The 26,504-nt window shown below is 44.0% G+C and overlaps 1 protein-coding gene across 1 annotated transcript in view; it reads left to right on the plus strand.

The window, feature by feature from the left end:
• Nucleotides 1-26,504, plus strand: part of PRMT8 (protein arginine methyltransferase 8) — a 121,271-nt gene that overhangs the window by 74,046 nt on the left and 20,721 nt on the right. Inside the window, exons 5-7 of the mRNA XM_006123033.5 lie at nt 12,429-12,571; nt 12,991-13,078; nt 19,951-20,066. Of these exons, the coding sequence (XP_006123095.1) occupies nt 12,429-12,571; nt 12,991-13,078; nt 19,951-20,066 (347 nt within the window). The remainder of the gene's footprint in view (nt 1-12,428; nt 12,572-12,990; nt 13,079-19,950; nt 20,067-26,504) is intronic.

Consider the following 26,504-nt stretch of genomic DNA (forward strand, 5'->3'; position numbering starts at 1 on the left):
AACAGGGCTGAGGTGGAATAGTGGGAATGCAATGGAGGACTTGATCATTGTGTCCTCACTGCAAAATAAATGGAGGGCCAACCTGGGCTGAGGAGACACACAAACTGAAGCCTATGCTGATTGGATGTCCTGATAAATACATCAATGCCCTAAAGTTGCTTTATGACAACATGAAAGTGACTGTTCTGAGCAGCACTGGCTCCCAGAGTGAACCTTTCAAAGTACAAATAGGAGTCAAAAAGGGTTGTATCATCACCCCAACCATGTTCAACATCTTTATTGCTGTCATTTTCAACCTAATTGCTGGGAAGCTCCTAGTTGGCGTTGAAATCAACTACAGAATGGATGGAAAGCTGTTTAGGCGTAGCAGGCTGAAAGCTAAGATAAGATTTCCACCACATTTATCATGGAACGTTAGTATGCTGATGACAATGCAGTTTTTGCCCACTCTGAGAAAGATCTTTAGGCTATCTTGAATGGGTTTGCTGATGCATGTCTTGGTCTCACCCTCAACATCAAGAAGACCAAAGTGCTCCATCAGCCCTCTCCAAATAAGGTACCACGTGCTGCATCTACTAAAAATCAATGGTGAGGCACTGGAGAATGTCAATCATTTTCTCTACCTTGGAAGTTGTCTTTCATCCAGGACAGATATTGATGTGGAAATCCAACATCATCTGAGCTGTGCCAGTGCAGCCTTTGCTCATTATAGCCCAGGATTTTTGAAGATCATGACATTTGAACAGACACCAAACTTTTTATCTATCAAGCCGTCATTCTCCCAACACTACTGTATGGGTCTGAAGCCTGGACAACCTACAGACATTACTTGAAAGTCCTTGAGTGGTATCACCAAGGCTGCCTCTGCAAGTTCTTGAAGATCAAATGTGAAAACAGGTGCACTAACATCAGTGTTCTGGAAGAGGCAAAGACAACCAATATTGAGACAATGATCATCCATCAGCAGCTTTGCTGGACTGGACATCTTGTTTGGATGCAAGAAAACGGGTCCTGTTTTCTCAGCTGAAAGAGCGGTACTGTAACATGGGAGGACAATGGAAGTGTTATAAGGACTTGCTAAAGGATCACTTAAAGTACAACATTGACGTTGACACTTGGGAGACACTCACTCAGGATCGCTCAAAATGGAGACAAATCCTACGCAATGGTTCCCTGCATTTTGAGTTTGCCCACAGACAAGCTGAGGAGGAGAGGAGGCGCAGGAGGAAGGAGAGACTGGCTTCCAGTCATGGTCAGCAGCCTCCTGCTGTACCTTGAAACATCTGTCCTCACTGTAATAAAACTTATGGTTCAAGGATCAGCCTTATCAGCCACCTGCAGGTCCACAACTCCCATGGAAGATGATCAGACTCTGCAAAAAGTGATGGTCCATCCTCCTCCTCCTCCTCTTCATCATCATGCTGAACTCAAGCCCAGCAGTGTATCTATCCCAAGGGTCAAATGTCCTCCAGCCTGAGTAAGAGATTCTGTGTTAACAGCAGGGGATTAAGGTAAACATCCAGTTTAGAGTTCAGGCTAGCGCTGCAGGGAAGACAGACTTAGAGAACACTCTGCTGGCACTGTACTCTCTTCTCTGCTGACCAGCCTTCTTCTGGTAAAACTCTCATTGACTTGAACTGTAGGTTTCCAGAGGAAGGATTGCCAGGTGAGTCTTTAAATGTTAAAAGCAGCTGCACCGGTTTCTGCCATGTAGTCAGCCATTCTTCCCATGATTCCTTAACCAAGACAGATTTAGGGAGTGGTGTCTGGTGAAACTACACTGGACAGTCTGGGAGCTACAGAGCTAGGGAGATCCACAGGGTCTGTCCATATCTAGTAGCCTCAGTAAAGAACCCCCTTTACATTCATTCTAGTCCCATTTCCTCTCCAGTATGGAGACTCAAGGTGCAAAAATTTGGATACACATTTCACAGAGCTCCTGGATATTCAGATCAGCGTGTTGTGTGTGTTCGGTCTATTATCAAGATGGGGCTATTTGAAAAAGTCTAATCTAGAACTTGGTTTAGATTTCAAACACACTGTTACGGGGCAGACTCACCAGCATGGCACCTTCAGCTGGTTGCCTTGGGGAATGAGCTCGTTGTTTCGTTGGGCACCTTCCTCCAGCTGGTATCTCCCCATGTCCTCCTTTAACCATGGCATCCTCTTCAGGACATTGCCCTCCGGCAGTGCCCACTCCAGTCTCTCTGTGCCCCCTTCCGGGGGGGGGGGGGATGTTGTTTACTCTACTGCACACTCCAGGGTCCTCCCTTCTCCCAGGTGCCCCCAGTTCTTCTCCCTGGGAACACCCAGTTCCCCTGTACCCACCTTGCCTCAGTGACCCACTGCCAGTCTTCATCTAGACCTTGCCTCTGGGGGCACACTGCAGTCTGTAATGACCACTCATCACTGGCAAAAGGGTGTGAACCTGCTGTCTCTCCCAACTGTGGCTGCCTCTCGTAGCCTTGCCTACCATGGCTGCCTCCCACAGCCCCAGTAGGTTCAGGTCTTGCAGAGCCTCTCCAGCCCTGCCTTCCCTCCCCAGCACTGCTCTACCTCCAGGAAGCCTCCCGCTTCCCTGGCAGTCAGGTCCCTACTGCTCTCCAGCTAGAGCAGCAGTCCTTCTCCTCTCTCCAGGAGTCCTTCTTTATATAGCCCCCAGCTGGGCCCTCATTAGCAGAGCTGCCTCAGCTGGGGCTTCACTGTCAGCCCTCTCTCCAGGCTGGGGTTTTGCCCTTAAAGGGCCAGTGCAGGGCAAATGCCCTGTCGCACACACAGTGCTTGCAAGGTGTTCAGCTCTGAGGTTTTGGATATTGATTCAGACCTATTTCTAGTTTATGTTCAGAAATATGATAATGAAACAGGACTCCTACAAGCCTGCTCTATGGGTTTCTGTGATTGGGCAAATTCCCTTTTTGCAGCTAGATCCATCTGTAACCTCTATGAATGTATGATCCTCCATAATGAACAATTTTGGCTTAATTATGCTGTCGCTAACAGCTGGAAATTCAAAATAACACCACTGACAATTATTTCACACCAGTGTAAAGCCCAAAGCAAAACCCTCTTTCTTTATTTACCACTATATATTATTCTCAGACAGTCCAAGGGCTCTCGGATGCATGAGTGTAAATCTCGAGTCACTCCAATGAAGTCAACAGACTATCTCCAGATTTACACTGATGTAAATAAGACCAAGCCCTGACTCCAAGGATCCAATTCTTCTCTCCTAAAATGTATAGAAGCTTTAAATTAAAAAAGAAATCTTTAAAGTGAATTTAGAGCCAGAGAAAGGTGCTGAACTGACAGCTGTTTACCAAAAATTAGGTACAATAGAGTCAATGGCAATACAAACTTCCCTTGCACTATGCCTTGTTAAGGTGTCTTATAGTAGTGTAGTTATGTGTGTGTGTGTGTGTGTGTGTGTGTGTGTGTGTGTGTGTGTGTGTGTGTGTGTGTGTAAAAATAGACGATTTTAGTCTCCAGGTTTGTCATTCTGGCAGTTGTCAACAGTGCTAAAATTCACCCCAAAGGAATCATCAGGACCATTCTGACTAGTGATAGAAGTAGGGTACCTGAGTATTGATGAAAATAATGACTATAGTGAGCATCTTCTGGAAGGGTGTTTTGTTTAAACCTGAAATAGAGTTTAAGTGGGACATTAAACTTGTGTTAGCTTCATTGTTATCCAAAATGATGCAGGCAAACGTATTTTGGAACCTAGTTTTCCCCTGCCAAGTTTTTGAAATCGTCTAGCACACCATTTCATTATCACACAGTTCAACTTCAGGCTGGCCAAACAGTAGCAGTGTGATTGTTTTTGTGAATAAAAACAATTAATTCTGTTTGCTAAGATTAACGAGGTTCTATTATTTAGTATGCAGAAGTATTTGTACTAGTGCTATGTATTCAGAAAAGTTTCTGTGAATCCTAACATTTCCACACATTTTAGCACGAATAATGATTTATATAAAATGTAATATAGGAAATCGCATTCATCTCTAACCACTACATTTTATTTCTCCTGTTTCAACCATTTCAGTTGTCCAGTACAACAAAGTGCAATGTCTCTTCAGTAACTAATCTCACAACACGAGGGGTGCATTGTAGCAAACAGAGAAGTCTTCATACAACCCACAGTTTAAAACGCTATTTATTCAATCTGGAAGAAAACTTACCCATAATGAATATTTCTGGAGAAAGCCAGAACTCATTTGACATTGATTTTCTAACTACAAAATAAGCTGATTATTTGTAACAAATAATGCAACCAAATCTGGGTCACTGCTAGCATTACTGTAAATAAAATATATATGCTCTCATTTATACAATATCATAGTGCAATTCCACTGACTTTAATAAGTTACTCCTGTTTTCACTTGTGAAAGTGAGAGGAGAATCAGAGCTTACTTATGTCCTTTCAGAGAACTAAATTGAAGCACTTTTTATGTGTCCTGGCTATTATGATAACAGATCAAGGCTGCATTTTGCTGTAAACTTTTGCTGTAAGCCTATTCAAACCAAAGGAGCTATTTAACCCACATGGTATTGCGAATATAATTAGCTTATGTGATTCACCTCACCTCTTCTGTTTCCATTCTTGGTTAAAAAAAGAAAGCGAGTGAGAGTGTATTTAGAGAGGAGTACACCTTTGAATTAGGAGCGTCAGTGGGAAAGAATGTGTGGGTTGTTCCAATCTAGCTTGTATAACTCACAGTGCTGGGAGGCAGGTATATTAAATTGAAAGCTTAGGTGGGATGTAACTTAAGTGAAGGCAAATGGAATATACATCTAATGTGTATTTCTGTATAATCAAAGCCCCTTTGAAACATGTTTAGCATGAGTCAAGGTTGTTTTGATCCTTTTTCAAATAAAAGTTGCCTAATTATTTTGTAAGATTTAGAGTTCACCCTGTGCTCAGGAAAAAACGAGAGAGCACTTGCTACCAGAAGGAATAAGTACAAATGATAAATGTGGGCTATATTCAAAGCTGCTATGAGTGCTGTTCCCAGTGGCCCATACAGGTGAAAGCGCATGGATCATGTATACATGACATGAGGATCATGCAGGGAATATACAAGAGTGTCTTTAACTAGGTATGATTCATGTACATTACTTGTATTGAAACTCAAATAACTGAACCTTAAAGTGCTTTTCATCAGCAAAACACTATTGTAGCAAAAGTGCACTTCTGCTACAGTGGGATATGAGAGTTGAATACTGTAGAAAGGTAGAAAATACCCTGCAAGTGTAAAACAGTATCACTTGCCCTGATTTTCCATTCAACGGGTGTTCAAAATGGGTGGAATGAGGTGTACCAGTAGTTCAGAATAGGAAGCCTAATCCGAACTACCTAGTTCGTGCCGCGTGTAGCAGGCACGGAGTCCGCACTAGCGGACATTTAAAAATGGCGGCGCCCGGCAACATGCAAATGAAGCCTGGAAAATTCAAATCCCGGGCTTCATTTGCAACTCCGGTTGCCTACATTAACCACCCTAGTTCGAACTAGGGTGGTAGTGTAGACATACCCAGAAGAAACAAGCTCAGTTTATACATTTTGGCCTTCATTTTGAGATCACTGATTTTCCACCAATATAAAGTAATGGCTCTCATTGATACTACTCTTTATTCACATTGGTGTGGAAACACAGGGTCTTGGTTTTGGTTCAGATGGACCAATTCATCTTCAGAATCAAATTTCTATCTCCCTTCACAGTCTTACTGCCAGAGGGGATGGTCTGGCCTGTTATTATATTGTTGATCTAGGTCAGTGGTCTCCAACCTTTTTACACCCAAGATCACATTTTAAATCTCCGAACAGTCAAATATCTACAGCCCTGCCCCTTCCTTGAAGCCCCGCTCTCTCTATTCTCCTCCTGTCCATCACTTGCTATCCCCAGCCCTTACTTACACATTCTGATAAACAGTTTATTTTTAAATTATGCGATATATAAAATTAAAATCATGTGTTTATAGTTATGAAATAAATGGTCTGTTTTTTATTCATGCTATTTAAATCTAAAATGAAGCATTTATAATTATACATTTTGTGGGGACAGAGTTCTGCGGCTGGGGGTAGGGAAGAGGGAACAGGGTGCTGGGAGGGCAGAGGACAGGGTTCTTCAGCAAGGGTCAGAGTGCCAGTGGGGACAGGTTTCTGCAGCTGGGGACAGGGTGCCAGAGGGGGCAGAGTTCGGGGAGTGGGGACGGGAATAGGGACAGAGTTCTGTAGCTGGGGACAGGAGAGTGAAGACAGAGTTTGGGGAGTGCGGATAGGGGAGTGGGGACAGAGTTCTGTGGCTGGGGACAGGGGAGTGGGGACAGCATTCGGGGAGTGGGGACAGCGTTCTGTAGCTGGGGACAGGAGAGTGGGGACAGAATTCTGTGGATGGGGACAGCGTTCCGGGAGTGGGGATGGGAGTAGGGACAGCGTTCTGTAGCTGGGGACAGAGGAGTGGGGACAGGGGAGTGGGGACAGCGTTCTGCAGCTGGGGTGTGGGGCCTGGGGAGCGGGGTGCCAGTGGAGGCAGAGAGTCCCCTGCTTCTGCCTCCTCCCAGGATTCCCCCCCCCCCCACCAGAGGGAAACCAGTGCGTGCCTGCCCTGGGGCTGATCCCTCGCCCCTGTGCAGGGAAGCCCCATGCGTGCATGCCTGCCCCAGAGCCGACCCCCCCCCCCCAGCACAGGGAAGCCCCGCGTGTGTGCCTGCTCAGGGGGCTGACCACCCCGGCACAGGGAAACCCCGCGCGCCTGCCTCGGGGCTGACTCACACCTTCTGTGCGGTGCAGGGAGCCAATGCTCCCTCCTGCAGTACACCCGGCAGAGCAGCTAGCGCACTTCCGGAATTGCCAGAGGTGGCGCTAAGCTGCGGGACTTCTGTCCGTCCCTGGGAAGCTGACACTACCTCCATTTTCACTTGAGGTAGGTATTAGGGCTTCTCGGGGATGGGAAGGAAATGGGGGCGGGGCGGACAGAATGCCTCGCGATCGACTGGTAGAGGCCTCGTGATTGACCAGTCCATCGCGATCGACCAGTTGGTGACCACGGATCTAGGTGATATGATTTCCCCCCCTCTTTCAGGCTAAGTCCAAACTGCAGGCTTCTTGTTCAAGAAGCCTTTTGCGGAAGAGAGCTTCTTTCAATAGGCTACTTTTGCACAAAAAACACTTTTTCCGATCTACACACACCTTTTTGCACAAGAGCTCTTGCACAAAAAGGATTTATTACTCATAGAAAGAGGAATATCTATACTGCAATAGCCCCTCTGTTCTGTCGATTCACTGTAAATTTTCTTGTGCAAAAATGTGCTTGAGGTGTGGACGTTCCATGAGTTTTTTGTGCAAAAACTCTGCAGTGTAGACATAGCCTCAGAGACTAGTGCATAACCTTGCCAGCATCTTAACAAACTTCATTGTGTGTCCTCCCTGCCATTTGCAAGTTAGGTCTGCAGCCACTCTGAACTTAATAAACTTCTAAGCTCCTTGAACCTAGTGCGCTGCTGACAAAACACCTGACAGGAATGTTTTTGAAAACAGTTACTGTAGATAGCTGAGGAAAGGCAGCCAAGTCCAAAAACTGCTAGCAGATTTGGAGTGAGGTGCCAATGTGTTGTGAAAGACTCTGTCAAGAAGCAGATGATTTTGGAAAGCAGGGCAGGTGTTTGTGCAGGCTCCTATGTTTGTGTTCCATGGAGATACAATTACTGCTTTATGTTGAATGAGCTGGCCAGGATTTTTAAAGAAAATGGACCGGATTCTCCTCGTGTGGAGATGAAATACTGCTTGAAAGTTAATGCATGTGTGGAGTAAATCCACTGAAGCCAAAGGAGCTGTACCCCTTTGCCAATGGTGATGTGAGATCACTGTCAGGTTGTATGTCTGTATGGGTATGTCTACACTACCCCCCTAGTTCAAACTAGGGGGGTAATGTAGTCATACGGAGTTGCAAATGATGCCCGGGATTTGAATTTCCCGGGCTTCATTTGCATGAAGCCGGCCGGCGCCATTTTTAAATGCCGGCTAGTTCAGACTCCGTGCCGCGCGGCTACACGTGGCACGGACTAGCTAGTTAGGATTAGGCTTCCTAATCCGAACTAGCTGTACACCGAACTAGCCTAATCCAAACTAGCTAGTCCGTGCCACGTGTAGTCGCGCGGCACAGAGTCCGAACTATCCGGCATTTAAAAATGGCGCCGGCCGGCTTCATGCAAATGAAGCCTGGGAAATTCATATCCCGGGCTTCATTTGCAACTCCGTATGACTACATTACCCCCCGTAGTTCAAACTAGGGGGGTAGTGTAGACATACCCTTTGAGATGATGCTATGGCTTCATATGGCAATTTAAGTGTAAGGATGCATGTTCTCAGTTCCTCTTTCCTGCTCCTTAATTATTACCTCTGTTTTATCATGGGCCATCTGACTTGGTCTACTTTTAGAAAGAGACTCTAATAGATTTAAAGTTATGCATTGTGGACTGGTGCTTTAACAATTAAATCAGTTAACCAGAGTCATGCTAAGAACTGCCCATTGAATGCTGGAAACTTGTTGAACTTTGTTTTGAGAGCTGGGCTCCGATTTGTTTCGGGTTTCTTCAAGTTTCCTTGATTTTAAGTAAGCACTATTGGAAAATTCTGAAAGAATGGGTGTAAACAGGCTAGTAATTTAGCAAGGATGGAGAATGATAAAATCCAAGATGAACTCAGAAAGTGCTGGTCTTATCTTTGCTTTTGTTTTGTGTCTGTTCTTTTCCATTTTAACTTATGTGTCTCCTCTCCAACCTACTGAACATTAAGGGTACTTCTACACAGCAGAGCTAAAGTCAAATTAAGCTTGAAAAGTGAATGCAACTTCAGCTACATCAATTGCATAGCTCAAGTCAAAATAGCTTAATTCGGCTTTTGGCGCTTTCTACACAGCAGGAAGTCAAAGGAAGAACACTTCCTTCAACTTCCCGTACTCCTCGTGAAATGAGGGTTATCATGAGTCAGAGTAAGAAGTAGTTCAGCTTGACATTATTTCAATATAAAGGCTTGCTGGGTAGACATGCACTATATTATTTCGGAATAACATCACTTATTCCGAAATAATGCTGCTGTGTAGATGCACCCGGAGTGTGTAATCCTAGCTCCACTGAAGTCAATGGCAAACTCCAGTTCATTTCAGTGGGGCCAGGATATCAACCCAGATTTTATAACATATATTAGCAGGTCCAAGATTTCATTTTGCCTGCTCATTTTTCTGGGAGGGAAAACTTTATCTAACAATGGAACTACAACTTCAATCAAGCTTTCCTATAGTGAGCACAAATGGTCCAGTCAGATGCTGAAGTTGTTTTCTTTTTTCTGGGTTTTAAATGGATACATTTTTTAAAAAATGGTCATGAATTTTGTTCAATCTTTTATAGAAAACAAAACAATTATGACAAATTTTAATTTACTGAAAAATAGGCTCTCAGTAAGCAAAATATTCTAAAGATCCTACCACTAGTATTGTATATATTTTTCAATTGTAATTTCAATTAAAATGGCATGAAAAATGTTTCAAAAAGCAAGAATTATCAAGAAGTCAACAGGATATATGTGTGTGTTTTCTTAAATCTCATTTGGAGATGGAAACAACCCCTTTTTGCTTAAATATTTTTGACCAATTCTAATTAAGTTCAATTCAAGTGACTATGATTTACCATTTACAGTATATTTTCTTACCCACCTGCTATCTCACCAGAAGATAATCTTCTTTTCCTTTTTCATCCATGTTTTCTGTGTTTCTATCTGGTTGGGGAAAGTGAGTTAAAGTTCAGAGTTTTGGGAGTAAGCCGAAAACATTTTGCTGTAACATCCTTCAAACATTTCCATCATTGAAGAAAAGGCTTAAGAAATAGATGTGGTTTTGTAACTTGCAATTCTCCCCCTTAGAAGTAAACAAACAAAGCAGGAGAGTTCCCAACTTGTGATGTTATAGAAGTTAAACGTTCATTTGTTTTAAAAAATCTTTATGTCATATCACTTGCTGGGGATGTCAAAGTGACATTAAATAATCCTACATTAATGACCTGCTGCTCCTTTGCTTTCCTACTGACATGAGATCCAACCCTTTCCTAGCTACCTGAGCTCTCTGAAACTTGTCTCAGCCCTCACTCGCTGCTAATTGCCTCCTTCTCTCCTTCTGGACATCTGCTCTACATCACCTTCCTCTGATCCGTTTTCTGGCTTGCCCTTCATTCTAGAGTTTCCTGATCATCTACCCTGCTTGACTTGCTTCCCAGCTACCGATTTTTCCAACCCATGCATCAGACAACGAATTATAAAAACTGAGGCATTAGCAGGAATGACAAGGTATCAAAACCTCATCATGCTGACACCCTGGAGATGGGAATTAAACACAAATAAGCCAAAAAATATATCAGAGGTCATGAAAACAGAATTCTTTTTACTGGAGCTTTCCATTTTATCAGTGGATTCAACAACTTCCTTTTTGGCCTGTAGGGAGTACAAACATGGAGGGGACATGATGAAGAAAATGGCATGTATGACTAAATCTTCTTTCTTGATACTTCACATTCCTTCTCAATTTGCCAGGAAAGCAAGAGCTCATAATGTCTACCAATCATGGATAAACAGAGAGGAACAATGCATGCTTCAAAAAGAATTGAAGTTACAAAATGTACCTATGTCAGGGAAAGCTGCACAGATTGAAGTTGTTAATTGAAGACATTATTATTCCAAAAAATGTGTTGATTGACAGAAAAATCAGGCATGTTCTCTCAGTATGAGAATCATTTGGATGTCAGGATTAATTCTCTTCTCATTTGTGGAACCTTTTTTCCCTCTAAATTGTTCAGTTTAACTCCTTGCTCACACTGTGGTTGTCCATCATAGTGTGGACAAGGCAAGAATGAAAAGGGATTGCCAGCCTGGGTTCAAAAATAAAATTACACTTCAATAACTGAAACCTCAATAGATTTTTATTATTTCTTTTGTTGGCATCAGAAATCACAAATGGGTTCTTCCTGGAAGTTGCTAGATATAAGAAAGAATTTGTGCAAAAAGTCAGACAGTCCTTTTCCTCCCTTAACTCAATTCTGCAGGCATAAAGAATGGAATTTAGAAATGTGATGCAAAAGGTGTCTTTAAAGAAGTAGAATCAGCTCAGTTAAATTCCAGCTAAACTTTAAGTAATCTTCAATACAAGAGTCTTTTCCCTATTTGCTGCTTTGTGAACATGGAGGTTCGAGCCATTTCTTGCCTACTGAGTTGAAGACTTTGGTGAATTGGTAGTGGCAGTGAGGGACATACCAGCACTTTCAAAGATGGAAGATAGGGTGGAAGACATCTTGTGCTTCCAGAAACCCTTCCGACTGAGCTGCAAATAGATGTGGGAAAAGGCAGCTTAGGGGCAGACTGAAGTTGGGACTAGGAAATGTGCCTGTGTGAGAGAGGGCAGGATAGTGGGGGTGGGTCAGAGTAGTGTAAATTGTAACGTGCCCAATGTAAATCCCATTTATAAGTACAGTATCAATGTAAGTCAGGAGTAACTCCATTGAAGTCAATGAAGATAAACACACACAAAGTCAATGTGAGATCAGACTCAATTTCTGGTTCCATGAATGTTGATAGACTGGGGCTGACGAGCTGGCGAATAACACTAGAAACCAAACAGAGCCTGAGGATGGGTGTATCCAGGGTTTTAGATGAATTCTTTACATTCCACTATTTTAACATATGCCAGCTTCCAAAGGGCTGGTAACCTAAGATGTTGTAACAGGTAAGGAATGTTTTTTTTTTAAATACATACTTTTTATCTTGACAGAGTCTCTATATTGCTAATAAAGGTATATCTACAGGGCACACCACTGTCAGTGGTATGTAGGGTACATGTGGCTACTTGCCATAATGAAAAGCAGGCTGTGTCACACTACGGTATGTAGCTCCCTGTGGCGGGGAAAGACTCCAGAAACCAGGAGCCAGCTGGACAAAGAAGAGCTAAAAATAGGGGAAGGCATTGCTTAGACATGTAGAAACCATGTGGATACACTAAGGGTCTGGCATATCTTTACTTGCTTAAGCTGTGCCTCACACCGTCTGCACCAATAAGTATATATACCCATACAGGGGGGAAGAGGGAGACCACATAGTATATGGGCTCTCCAAGCTGACAAAAGGAGCGTGCACCATAGACACGCCTTAAAGATTCTCTGTTTATTATATAGTCCACAGGGCCTGATCCACATCTCTCATATACTTTTTTTAACTAGTGAAGCTTCATGAACTTGAGTGGAGCCACTCCCGACCTACACTGCTGTGAGAGGAGAATCAGGCCCATATATTAAAATCAAAATGAAAAGCAGGGGTAAAATAACTTGCACTAGTGAGGTACTTCCAAACAGGCTTTTATTATGTGAAACATATTTCTTTTGGATTCTTTTTTCAGTCATCACAATATTTAAAGGTAAAGTGGAAGAAGTTGAACTGCCTGTGGATAAAGTAGACATCATCATCAGTGAATGGATGGGTTACTGTCTTTTCTATGAGTCAATGCTAAATACAGTCATCTTTGCACGAGACAAGTGGCTGGTAGGTGCTCTGCATGTCATACTCCTTGCTGGAGGTCTGGTCATTTATTTTCCAGTTGTGAGCCTGCCCCTTCTACTACACCACCATCAAAATGGCATCCTTATGTTCTAGTGCCTTTTTTTAGGCTTCAAGAGAAAGATTAGCAATGGGTGCTCAGGAAACCGGGAGACATTTAATCGTAAAAATAAGCTTTTCTTTTGAGTGGCAGCTGGTACAATTCCAATAGACGCTATTTATCTAACAACATTGCCGCAGGTGCAAGAATCTCTGAGATAGTAAAACTGATGTGACAATCTGAAGGAGATCAATAAAGGCATGCAGGGGGGTGCTTGTCTGGTTTTTGTATGTGCAGTTCAAAATGTGATGTCTTTGTCAGGTGAATAGATTACGAGATCCATTTCCCCACAATTCATCAACAGAAACCTGGAGGGCTTATGTTTCCAGACCGGGCTGCTTTGTACGTGGTAGCAATTGAAGACAGACAGTACAAGGACTTCAAAATTCACTGTAAGTACAAGTCTAATATATTCCTCCTCTGTGAACAGCTCCATGAAAATATTTTTTATTTCCCCATTTACATTGTGTGTGGACTGTTCCTCATAGATATAGTGGATGTGATTCTCCTTTCCCTTGTCTTAATTTTACACCAGTGTGATTTCACTGGAGTTACTCCTAGTTTACACTAGTGTGAGGTTGGAGAACACAACCCTCCCGGGGCTTTCTTACATGTGGTGCATTATTTGCAAACTGCCATTTAAAGAATTACTTTTGGTTTAATAGTCTGGATCTTCAGGTGGTGTAAATCAACACAGCTCTGTTGACTTCACTCAGGCCCATATGCAGGGGGAGCTTCAAAGGGTTTGGACACCCTCCTCCCATGGTCTCCCAAGTAAGCTGCTTGGCTGGCCAGGGGAAGGTAGGAGCAGCGCACTGCCGGAGCCTCCTTCCCCCATGCTCTGACCTGCCAGAGGAAGGCTGGGGCTGATTTTGCTCCCCCTCCCCCACCCCAAGAGCGAGGCCAGGCTGGGCTTCACTCCTTGGGGACATAGTCAGCCCCAGCCTTCCCCTGGCTGGTCAGAGCACGGGGGATGGAGACTCGGGCAGTGTGCTGCTCCTACCTTCCCCTGGCCAGCCGGAGCACACTTACTTGGGGGACCAGGAGGGTGCATTCACACCCTTGCAGTCCACATTTACAAAAAAAGCATTCCCACAGAAATTCCAGTGTATGGGCCTGTCAGCAGAAGTGGCTGATTTATACCAGTTGAACATATGGCCGAAATTTAAAGCCGTTGCTTGCTAGGTGTTTTATTAGTTTCAGCAGCTTTGAAAATATATATGCACTGCCTTGGTGCACATAACAAAATGTATTCCATGCATGGATGTTATAAATTAGAGGGATCATTGGTCAATGAGAACAGAAGCAAGCCCTTTGTGTACATACAGTATTATACTCTCTTGATTTCATTGTCACATTCCATCAAGCCCATAGCTCTCCTTTAATTTCAATTTTGTTTGTGTGTGTGTGGGGGGGAGGGAATCATTCTTTCCCCTGTATTTGTTTAGGTTGAATGTCTAATTGTTGCTCCTGCTCCTGCTCTCCCTTAATTCTTCCCTAAATACGAACTCCCTGGATTTTAGAGGCTATTTTTAAATGACATCATTCCATTGTGTTATCTAGAACAATTATAATAAATATCTATACTTTTGACTGCCCGAGGTATGCAGTGTCATGGTTGCCTAGAGGCAGCACTCAGGTGAAATTTATACTGTTCCCTGTTCTTAGCCTTCTAGTGAGTACAGCTGTAACATTAACAGTTTTCAAAGGAACTTAAAATTTTTACAAGAAGCAACCACTATAAGTGTGAATGTTCTTGGTGGAGCTGGTCAAGAAATATATTCCACATTTTTTAAAAATGAATTTTACTTGTCCAAAATTTTCTGTGAATTTATTTCTGGAAAAAAAATCTAAACCTAATTTTTCATCTTACTGTGATAGGGGAAAAAACCATAATTTTACTTTAAAAACCTTTTTTTTCCACTGGGAAAAAAAGGCAAGAGTTGAGTTGACTTTTCTGCCACTCAACAAAAGTTTTCAGTAAGTTTTTTTTTTAAACAATGTGAATATTTCCTACATTTTTCAACTAAAATAAACATTTTTCTTAGAAAGTTTTGACCAAAAATTTTTCTAAGACATTTTTATTTGGGCTGCAAAGATCTTTTCTGTCAAAAAAAAATGTTTCACTGGAAAATTTCTAACCGACTCTACTTATTAGGGCCATATGAAATAGAGGAGCTTGGAAAAGAACAAGTGAACTCAATCACACCCCAACCTGAGCCCCACATACAACTTCCCTTTATCCCTAATCTGCTTCATTCTAGTTTTACAACTTGACAACTTTCAAAAAATATATATATATTGATTTGTCTCTGACTAAAGTCCAGACTTGGGGGGTCCTTGTTCTTCCATCAGAGGATACAAATAACTCCCACTGAGCTCAACAGAAATCATTAGCACCACAAATAGTATTTATTACAAGGGTCATCTATAACAGTGGCTCTTAACCTTTCCAGATTATTGTAACTCTTTCAGGAGTATGATTTGTCTTGCATAACCCAACTTTCACCTCAATTAAAAATTACCTGTTTACAAAATCAGACAAAAAATACAAAAGTGTCACAGAACTCTGTTACTGAAAAATTGCTTACTGTCTCACTTCTACCACATAGTTATAAAATAAATCAATTGGCATATAAACATTGTACAATATTTACAATTCAGCATATAGCATACCAAGCAGTATAAATAAGTCTCTGTATAAAATTGTCGTTTGTACTGGCTTTGCTATTGCTTTTTTATGTAACCTGTTAAAAACACTAGGCAAATATCTTGATGAGCTGATATACCCCCTGGAAGACTTGTGTGTCCCCACAGGCACCCATGCGCCTGGTTGAGAACTACTGATCTATGACATCCAAAGTGGTTGTCATCTCCTCCTTGTCCAAAGCCAGGAATATTTTCAGATTTTGTTGTTGAAAAAGCAGAAAAAACTCATAAATTCATAGTTACAAAATGCTGCATGAAGAACACTTCATGTAAAATAACATAACTGTCTACCCGTCATCCTGAAAAGCACCTCCCACTTTTTTGCCTTCTTTTTCCTTCCTGTTTTCTACTCTCCCTTTTATGTTTAGATATCTTTTCTTCAGGTATATTCAGAGTCCTTGTTTTTCCTTCTTTATTTTTCTGTGTGTTTTTTCATCCCTTTTAAAAGGGTCTGGTTCTCACCTGTCCCTGAAGCCTATTTTCCTTTAAAACATTTTTCTTTTCTGATGTCATCTTTCTTCTCTATGGGTATGTCCACATTGCAAGGATATTTCAAAATAAGTTATTTTGGAATAATAACTCCCAAAATAACTATTTCAATATAAGCACGCCCACGCTAAAGGGAAGCCTCAAAATTAGTCCGTGGCATGCTCCCTTCACCTGAACGCACTACTTCAATTTAGAGCCCAGGAAGCACTGGGGAGTAATTAATTTGAATGGCCCTGGGGAGGAACAATTTAGAAATAGCAGCAGTAGAGCATCCACACTAGCACTATTTTGAAATAGCAAATTGGAAGTAGGCATTATTCCTTATGAAATGAGAGTTTATTGTTCCGGAATAAGAAGCCCATTATTTTGAAATAGTTTCAAAGTAACAGGCTTGCTGTGCGGATGCTCGCCTTATTTCAAAATAAGGTGAATTATTTCAAAATAATGCTGTAGTGTAGATGTGTCATATATATTAACCAGTTTTTCCCCTTTCTCTGTCTTCATTACTCCTTTCTGTCCCAACCTCTTCTTGCACCACACTTTTGTCTCCTATAGATTTCCATCTCACTTCACTTTTATTTCTCCCCATCATTTTGTTGTTCTTGAGATAGGAAACAGAGTCTCTCACATGCCAACTGCAGCTCTTTTTCTGGAATCACAAGGGCTATGAAGTTGGCACTTAAAATGAAAGCTGAGATTCTTCTCTTGGGCTACGTCTACACTACAGGGTTTTTGCGCAAAAATGGCCATTTGTATGCAAAAACCCACAGAGTGTCCACACCTCAAGTGCGTTTGTGAGCAAGTAAGTTTACAGTAAATCAAAAGAACAGAGAGGGTTTTGCGGTGTGGTATTCCTCTTTCTATGAGGAATAACTCCTTTTTGCACAAGAGTTCTTGCACAAAAAGTTGTGTGTGGATGGGCAAATGGGGGGTTTTGCACAAAAAGAGCCAGTCAAAAAAAGCACAGGTGCTCTGGTGGCTATTCTGTGGATGGCAATCAGAGCTTTCTTTTGAGCGAGCATCCATGCAGTCTGGATGCTCTCTTGTGTAAAAGCTCATCGCTTTTGTGATGCGCTTTTGTAGTGTGGACGTGTTCTTGCGCAAGAAGTTTTTGTAGAAGCGTCTTGCACAAAAACCCTGGCGTGTAGATGTAGCCTAGTAGTATGACTCAAAGAGCTGGGGCTTTCAGAAATTACTAATATTGGGTGACTAAGGATAGAAAGCACAAGAGTGTGAAAAGAAAAAAAGATTTGCAGAAGTTACCTCTGATCCCGAAATGTGAGCAAGTTGGGATACCATTACCAAAGGACACATCTTTGCCACATATGTTGCACCATCGAATCTTGCCTGCTAACCTTGACCTGCCAATTCTGACCCTGCTGGGAATTCCAAGAACTCAACTGCTGTGCTCTGAGAAGCTTTTGTAAATCTGTTTCCTACTATGGATTGTCAATTTACCTTGCTTGTTCTCATGCATAATAATATTTAAATGCTCAGAGTACTTTCCATGCCATTCTTCTACTCAGCACCTATTGCAGCCCACATGACTTTTGTAACTTTCAGTTTAGACTTTTAATGGGGCACTCTGGTTTGTTTAATGGAATTTGACTCATCTGGTTCAGGAGAATATAATATGATTTTGATTTTGAAAAACAAATCCACAAAATGTAACAGTTCTTTGTATTTTTTCACAAAGAAATGTCAACCGTAAGAGCAGAGCCAATGTACTTTCCCCCTAGGGGATCATTTGTTCAAAGAAAGAAACTCAGCAAGATAAAAGGCACTTACTGGTACAGTCATCAGAACAGTTCAAATACCCAGTAAGCTCAACGCAGCTTGCAAGCTTTTTAGAAGGCATTCTGTCAGGATGTACTTGCATTAAGGCAAAGGTGGGCAAACATTTTTGATGGGGGACCACTACAAGAATTTGGTAAGTGGTCAAGAGCTGCTCTTTTTCATACTAATGGAGGAGGTGCAGGATCTGTGATGAAGGTTGTATGCAGAAGGGAGCTTGGGATAGGGATTGGGGATCTGAGAGGGAGTTTGGGTGAAGGAGGGGGTTGTGACCTTGGGCAGGAGACTGAAGTGCATGAAGGGGATACGGGTGCTGGAGGGGGATGGGCATGGGTGCAGGAGAGGATTCTGACCTGGACGAAGGGTATAGGAAGGGGGTCAGGATCTGGGAGGTGGTTGTGACCTTGGGCAGGGCTGCAGGAGGGGGTACTGGGAATTGGGGTGGAGGATCTGGGGGGTAGGAGAGAGGCAGAGGGTGGGGGAGAAGAGAGGGACTGGGATGCCAGAGGCAGGCTCTGGCTGGGAGGCACTTACCTAGGTGGCTCCCAACCAGAAGCCCAGCAGGTTCCTCAACTAGACTCCCTGCCTGCCATGCCCACACATGTGGCTCAGAGCGGCTGGGGCAGAGGGTATGTGCTGCTCTAAAGCAGACCTGGGCAAAATATGGCCAACAGGCTGGATCCTGTCCACTGAGCCACCAGATTCGACCCATGGAGGCAGCGGGGAGTCCCAGGCAGGCTCCCCTGCTTGCCCCACTTCTCCACATGCTTCTCAGAAACATGGCTGCCAGGCCCCATTTCTGCTTCAAAACTGGAGGGGAGGGGAGAAAGCTTCAGGAGCTGCCTCCGCCCCAAGCACAATCCCATTGGCTGGTTTCTGGCCAGAAACTGGCCAATGGGAGCTGCTTGTTTGAATAACACGCAGACAAAAAGAACCATGCCCCCCTCTTGGGCTGTTATTCACACAGGCACATGGCCGGTCAGGCAGGCTCTCTGTCTGGGAAACATTTTAAGCTCTGAAAGCCTTGGCTCTGTAGGCAGGCAGCCTGGTTTGGCTTCTGGCTAGTAAGTCTCCTGGCCAAAGCCTGCCTGTGGAACCCCAGCCCCTCACTTCCCCAACCCTCTGCCTACCCAATCAACATACCCATACCCTCTGCCCCCCTTTTACACCCATACTCTCTGCCAGATCTAGCACCCCAATCTCCTGCCCAAGATCACAATCCCTTCCTTCCCTAGGTCACATCCCAAACCCCTGCCCTCCAGTCCCCTGCCCTAGGTCACAACCACCTCCTTCACCCAAACTCCTTCCCACCTTCATCCCTCCAATCCCTTACCCCGAGCTCCCTTCTGCCCCCAACCTCCATCCCAGACCCTGCATCTCACCCATTACTATCATGGAAGAGTGCAGCCCTCGAGCACTTTCTAAAATATTGGAGTGGCCGTCAATCAAAAATTATTGCCCACTCTTGCTCTAAATGCTGTGAGCCTGGGGGGAGGGAGCCAGGAGTATTTCATGCACTTCCTGTCCTGCAAACAGGTAGCTCCCATTGACCAGAAACCGGACAATGGGAGCTGCAAGATTGTGCTGGGGCAGGGGCAGTATGTGAAGCTCCTCCCTCTTTCTCTGGATTCACAGCATTCAGAGAGCTGCTCTGAGCAGTGTATAGGTGACAGGGCAGGCAGGGAGCATGGCTCAGGCTCCTGTTGAGCTGTGGGCCACATCCAATCACCCTGTTTTACCCGTCCCTGCATTAAGGTCTTGGTCCTCCAAGTATTTAAAAAATAGGCATAACTTTACTCTCGTGCTTAATCCACTGGCACAATAGGGACTACTCATATTTTTTGCAAGATTAAGGCCTACAAGATGAAATGTTGTTTAGAAGTCAAAGCAAGGGACAAGGATCCAGCACTCCTGAGTTCTATTCCTGACTATTAGGCTGACTTATGGTGTGATTTTGTGCAACTCATTTAAATACCTAATTCTTCAAAAGTGTCCACTGATCTTGGGTGTCTCAGTTATTGGGGAACCCAAACTAAAAGGCTACTTTCAAAATTGTGAGCCTTGATCTTCTTGTGCCTCAGTTACCTGGTCTATTAAATGGAAATAAAACTACTTACTTATTCAACAGGGTTGTTGTGAAAATTAACTCATTGGTTGTGAAATGCTTTGAGATTCTGGCATAGAAGCTGCTATTCAAAGTGCAAAAGATGCATTTATCTAGTTATTTCTTTACGTTCCTTCTTGTTTCTGACACATCCATTTGCATTGACAGGGTGGGAGAATGTGTATGGCTTCGACATGACCTGTATTAGAGATGTTGCCATGAAGGAGCCCCTGGTGGACATAGTAGATCCAAAGCAAGTGGTGACCAATGCCTGTTTAATTAAGGTTTGGTAATTCCAAATGTACTTACATGTGAATACGTACACTTACTGTGGCATTATTTAGAAATGCATTATTTTTCTTTAACACTATCTTTCGGGGCTGGTAACACGTTGCAAATGCCATCAGTATGGAACATGATAAAATTAAGAGGAAAAATAATCTTAGTTTTCATAATATCCAATATATTGCACATGTCAAGTGTCATCAGCTCAGCTAAACATGAATACTAATACGTTGGTCACATATGGCACTACCCAAATTGGAAGATGCCACCTGAGAGTGGGATTTTGTGTTCATCTGGCTGCTGCTATAAATGGATCTATAAACATACCTTCACATGCTCACAAATTAAAAATAAATCTTTTGGGGGTAAGCAGTGCAAGTCCTGGACAAATGGAGATATTGTACATATTTAGATATGCATTTTAATTGTTTTTCCTCCTTGTGAACAAAATATTGCAAATTTGAGATGGAAAGCTACAGGGGAGAGGTGTTAAATGGATTCTAGTTACAGTGAAAAGACTAAGGCACCAGATATTAATTCTGCTAGAATAACTCTCAGTGTAGGAGATCCACGTTTGGCCTTAAACTGTCTACCGCCAAGTTCTCACTCTTTCATACCGGAACCACCCAGCACTTTTCTCAATCTAGCTTGGCTCTAGCTGTGATTCTGTTCCTATTTAGCAATATGTCACAGGCAGGGTGGTCACAACTCCCTAATGACTGTTCATAACCCCAAGCCAAGAATCAGGCCCATACGTAGTGGAGAGGGGGTGCGAAGGGTGTGAAAGCATCTCCTAGGGTCCCCCAAGTAAGCATGCTCCAGCTGGCCTTGGGAAGGCAAGAGCAGCCTGCTGTCTGAGCCTCCCTTCCCCTATGCTCTAGCCGGCTGGGGGAAGGCTGGGGCTGATTTCCCCACTTACTTGGGGGACCATGAAGGGTGCAGTCACACCCTTGTGGTCCACATTTATAAAAAAGCACCCCCACCAGAAATTCCTGCATAGGGGCCTGAGAATTTTAAATAGTTCATAGATTCTAAAGCCAGAAGGGACCTTTGTGATCATGTATTCTGACATTCTGTATCACACACAACAAAGAAGTTACCAAATTCCCTCTTTTTAGGGCTAATCTTTGTAGTCCTTTCTCCCATGAACAGTCCCAGGGAGTTCAGTAGGGCTTCTTGCATGAATAAATTCTACTTGCATGTGTAATGGTTTGCATGAGCCAATTCCATTTTCCCTATTGTTATCTGTATCTGTGGTTGGTGAGAAGCAAAATATTGTGTATTTTGATAGCTATAAAACAAACAGATTATTTAAATATGAATAATCTTTCAGATTATGAAAACAGGTGTAACCCCCTTTTTCCTTCCTGGGTTACTCGGGAGCAGGCCATACTCATCTGTGTGCCTCGGGCACCTGATGTTTTTAACATAAAAGGAGATCCTGAGTACCCCAGTGGTGATGTTGTTTAGTTGGAGATTCCCTATCCACCCCCTTGCTGCAGTCTCTTGCCCCTAAAGGAATATACAATGGGGGTGCCTCCACCTGGCTGGCCCTGTACACACTTAATGGTGTGCCTTGGGAGCCTCCAAGAATAAAGCTATTCCAGTAATAATCTGGATCGAACTCCAAAACAACAATTATAAATAATACACATCTAATTGATTAAATTAGAATTAACACACCTTTGCTTAACAACTTAAAGGAACAGAGTTTAACTGATTAAAAGTGAATAAAATCAATTAACAAAGTACATAGAAAGAAAGGAAACGTATCTATCTGGCATTTGCACTGCCACCATTTATCCCACCCCGGAGTGTGCACTCCTCTGGATTCAGAGTCCCAGGCACTTGCTTGCATGGGTGCACTTGAAGGCCTGCAGCAGGAGTGGAGACAGCACTGTGCAGGTGGGTCAATCACAGGTAGGCAGCCAGCCAGCTGCAAAATGCCTCTGCCACTAGAGCAGGCCCCACCAAATGCCAGCAGCTCTGGTTCACTATCACTCTGCCTCTCTTTGAACAGTGTCAATTTGTCTTCTGTGCTCCGTCCCAGTCAGCACTTTCCCAAATAGCTAACAGTTACACATAGTTACCTTCTATGCAGGGTTATGCAGGCCCTTCTCAGCCACAGGCACATCCCGGGTCTCTCCCCTCCATGGACAATCATCAACTGCCCCTGAAGCAGCCTTCTAGATCCAATCCCCAGCAGGCTGTCAGTAACAGGTCCTAGCTTCAACACAACAACTCCTGGCCTGGAAAAGGCTCCACACCAGCAATCTGGCTGCTCTTTCCAAAATGTAGCCCTCTAACTCTCTCTCTCCCTCCCTGCCTGGAAGAAAGCAAATGTTTTTCCCTCTTTTTTCTCGGGGGCTCATGGGAGTTGTAGTCTCTAGGGCTAGATTGCAGCACAAAGGATCCCACAGTAAAAGTCAAAGGCTCCTGTAATAAAAGGAAGCCTACACAGGAAAGAACAAAAGTAAAAGCTCGATGCAAGATCATAGCATATGTGGGCTGTAGCTGCGCTAAGCTGAACATGGGATGGCTGACTGTCTTTATAGAAAACACAGACCTTAGTTATTTAAAACTACCACACACAGGAAACAAAAAAACAAATAGACTACTGCACACAAATAAGATAGTTACAATGGAATATAGCACTAAAATGAACTTTAAGTGAACTAAACAAATGATGGATGGATAGTGCAAGAACGGATGATTGAATAGCTTGATTTCCCTGATACCATGAAATGTGAGAGCTGCATGTTTATTGGTCCATATTTAAACATTTAACAAATTTTCATTGAAATCACCGGGATGTAGAAAGACAGATTGAGTTGCTGATTTTATACGTGCTTCTATTCAGATTTGTTTGCTATGCAAGCTAGTACTGCAGAGGGGGAATAAGAAGTAACAACAAACCCATTGTCCTAGGCTTTTCACTCCAGGCTTAGCTAGAATTTTCTATCCTCAACTTAATGACACTCCAGTTAGCCCAGAGTGTTTGGATTAGCAGCATAGAGTAGGCAAGTCCCCACTGCATTACTAACTCAATTTCAGAAGCTCTTGGGCCTGCTCTATACTAGGAGTTTATATTGAATTTAGCTGCATAAGGTCGATTTTCTAAACAATGCGTCCGCACTACCAAGCCTGTTACATTGACCTTAAGGGCCACTGAAGTTGATGTTGGTTACTTCTGATTTCACAAGGAATAATGCTATTCCCAACCTTTCATGGTCGAGTTTACGATAGTGTAGACACACAGCATTGGTGAAAGTCATGGCTATTGGCCTCTGGGAGGCATCCCACAGTTCCCTGCTCTGGCCAGAACTTGCACCTCTTCTGCTGTCCAGGTGAACAGAAAAAGCCCTGGGAAAATTTGAATGGTATTTCCCGTGTGGCCAGCCCTGAGAACACATCTCAGAGCAAGCAGCACATCACGGCACATGTGGACCTGACTTCAACGAATTCAAGTATTTTTACTCCCATGGGCTCCAGTTCCCAAGGATACAGAAGAGCACCAGCGTGGAAAGTCCTGGAGATCTTGGACCTCCTCAAGGTTTAGGGAAATGAATCCATTCTCTCTGAGCTCCGAACTAGCAAGTGAAATGCAGACATTTACGCAAAGATCGCAAGCTGCCTGGTGGCTAAAGGCCATTCCAGGTAGGCCCAGCAGCACCAAGGTAAAATCAGGGAGCTGAGACAGTCTCACCACAAGGGTAAGGAGGCTAATGGATGGTCTTGTGCAGCACCTCACAGATGCTGCTTTTAGAAGCAGTTGGATGCCATTATGGGGCAGGAGGGTGGGGGACCTGTCCAGCTTCCCAAGCCTGGCCATGGAGTCCAGCCAAGATAGTTCTAGCATCAGCGTGGAGGACAGCATGGTGGCGGAGGGGGAGGAAGAGGAGGAGGAATAAGAGGAGCATAGCCAGTCAGCGCTCAACAAGAGCCAAGATCTGGCCATGACACTGGAGCAGACCCCTCCTCCCAGGATGTCTCCCATTTGAGCACTGACCTCGGGGAGGGAACTTCTGGTGAGTTCACAATTTTTTTCCTTACTACAAGAAGTTAAGGCAGTTGGGCGTGATGTGTGGTGCACTCTGTGCCTACACAGCATGGGCACCCAGAACAGCTTGTTAATGTGTCTACAGAGGGAATGGGAGTCTTGCCTATACATCTCCATGAAGCTCTCAGCTAGGAACTCTTTGACTCTTCTCACAAGGTATTTTTGGGGAGGCCTGCCTTATTCTTTCCTCCATGGTAGGCCACCTTCCCACGTGAAGCCACCAGTAAGTGGTCTGGCATCACTGAACCACAAAGATTTGCAGCATAAGGCCCAGGTTTATGGCAACATTCAGTCAGCATCCACTGCAAATCACTCTGTGAGAAGACTGATATCTCTCCTAGCAACCTGGATGAAGGAGGAGGGGAAGCTGTTCACACTCTTTCTGGAAGGCCACAAGAGATGAACACACATCTCCCTCTTCCCTCCCCCCCAGGCTAAAAAAGTAGCACGGTCTCAGACAGCCACATGTGCTAGACCCGGCATATTCTGGGTGCAGAGAAAAGCTGCCCTCTCCCATTGCCCCCCTCCTCCCCACCTGCAGGCTCCTGCCCTGGCTGACCCCTTACCATGCCTGCTTACCTCCAAACCGCATGTCCAGATGCTCCCCTAAGAACTCTGTACACCTGCTATAAAGTGCCCTCTTTAAAGTCAATGTTTGGTCTTGAATAGAACATATCTCCATTATTTTTACAGAGACCTTCAGTGTAGGGTTAGGCTTAACACAATGTATCTGCTGTAATGTGTACCATTGTAACTTTTCATTGCAGCTTGGACTGCAGCCACTCCCTGCGTACTCCCTCTTTTGAAGCATCTGCCCACCTGGCTCAGATCCACAGGCGAAAATGCACAAGGGAGGACATGTTCAGGGAGCAGACGAAGAGCCTCGCGGAGGAAATGCAGGCAAAGTGACAGGATCATATCGCTGAATGCCAGGAGAGGAGAGCCTCCAGGGAGCAGCAGGAGAGGCAGCCGGAGACTCTCTTTGCCTCCCTGACAGCTGTGATGGAGCGCCTGTCTGCATGCTTGGAGAGGGACTTCTACCAGAACCCCATCCACCCCGATGACAACACCAGTCCTTCCTCCTTCAGCCCCATTGTTTCCACTCCGAGAATCCTCAGGGGCCACTGGGGTTCCAGGATATGGGCAGAGGGGAAGAGGGTGTGGAACTCAAGGGATGCCTTCCTCTCCAGGACATCAGGAGGCAGAAGACACTCCCATGCACATATCTGAACCCCCCTTCCCACTTCTTTCATTTCCTAGCTGTTTTCCCCAAATAAAAACTCTTTGAACAATGGTCTCTTTATTGCTTGAATTGCAGGGATGGGGTGAGGGATTAAAGGCAAACACAGGAATGCAGGGGCAATGTGTTGAGAGCAACATGGAAGAGTCTCAAAACTGGCCATTCATAAACTGTCTTTCAAGGCCTCTCTGATTTGTTCTGGCCCATGCTGTGCTCTCCTTATTGCTCTGGTGTCTGGCTTCTCAAACTCTCTGCCTAGGCACTCTGCCTCAGCCCCCCATCCTGTCAGATACATTTCTCTCTTGCTCTCACAAAGATTATGGAGTACACAATAGGCTGCCATCACAAAGGCAATGTTTGTATTTGCTGAGGTCCGACCAAGTCAGGAGGCTCCTAAACCCACCCCTTAAACATCCAAAAGTACTTTTAACCACCACTCTGCACTTGCTCAGCCTGTAGTTGTACTCCTCCTTGCTGAAGTCCATGTACAGCTTCATGAGCCACAGGAGCAAGGGATAGGCTGGGACGCTAAGAATCACAATAGGCATTTCCACGACTCCGATTCTGATTTTTCTGTCTGGGAAAACAGCTCTACTCTGCATCTTTTGGAAAAGACAAGTGTTCCTAAAGATGCATGCATCATGCACCTTTTCTGACCATCCCCCACTGATGTCGGGAAAACAGTCCTTGTGATCCACCAGCACCTGCAGCACCCTGGAGAAGCACCCCTTCAGTTTATGTATTCCTTGGCAAGTTACTCAGGGCCAAAATGGGGATGTGTATTCTGTCTATCTCTCCACTGCAGTTAGGGAACTCCATCGTGGCAAAAGCCATACACTATGGTATCCACATTTCCCAGACTATGTCTAGACTGCAGGCTTCTTTCAGAAGAAGCTTTTCCAGAAGAGATCTTCCAAAAAAACTTCTTCCAAAAGAGAGAGTCCACACTGCCAAAGCGCATCGAAAAAGCAATCTGCTTTTTCAACAGGGAGCGTCCACACTGAATAGACGCTATCTCACATGTAAGCTCTGCTTACTATGGATGGCATGGCCACTAAAGGTGTGTCTAAACTACATGGCTCCATCGATGGAGCCATGTAAATTAGGCTGATCGGCAAAGGGAAATGAAGCCGGGAT

The sequence above is a fragment of the Pelodiscus sinensis genome, chromosome 1 (assembly GCF_052426305.1).
Source record: "Pelodiscus sinensis isolate ZL-2025 chromosome 1, ASM5242630v1, whole genome shotgun sequence".
NCBI classification, from domain to species: domain Eukaryota; kingdom Metazoa; phylum Chordata; order Testudines; family Trionychidae; genus Pelodiscus; species Pelodiscus sinensis.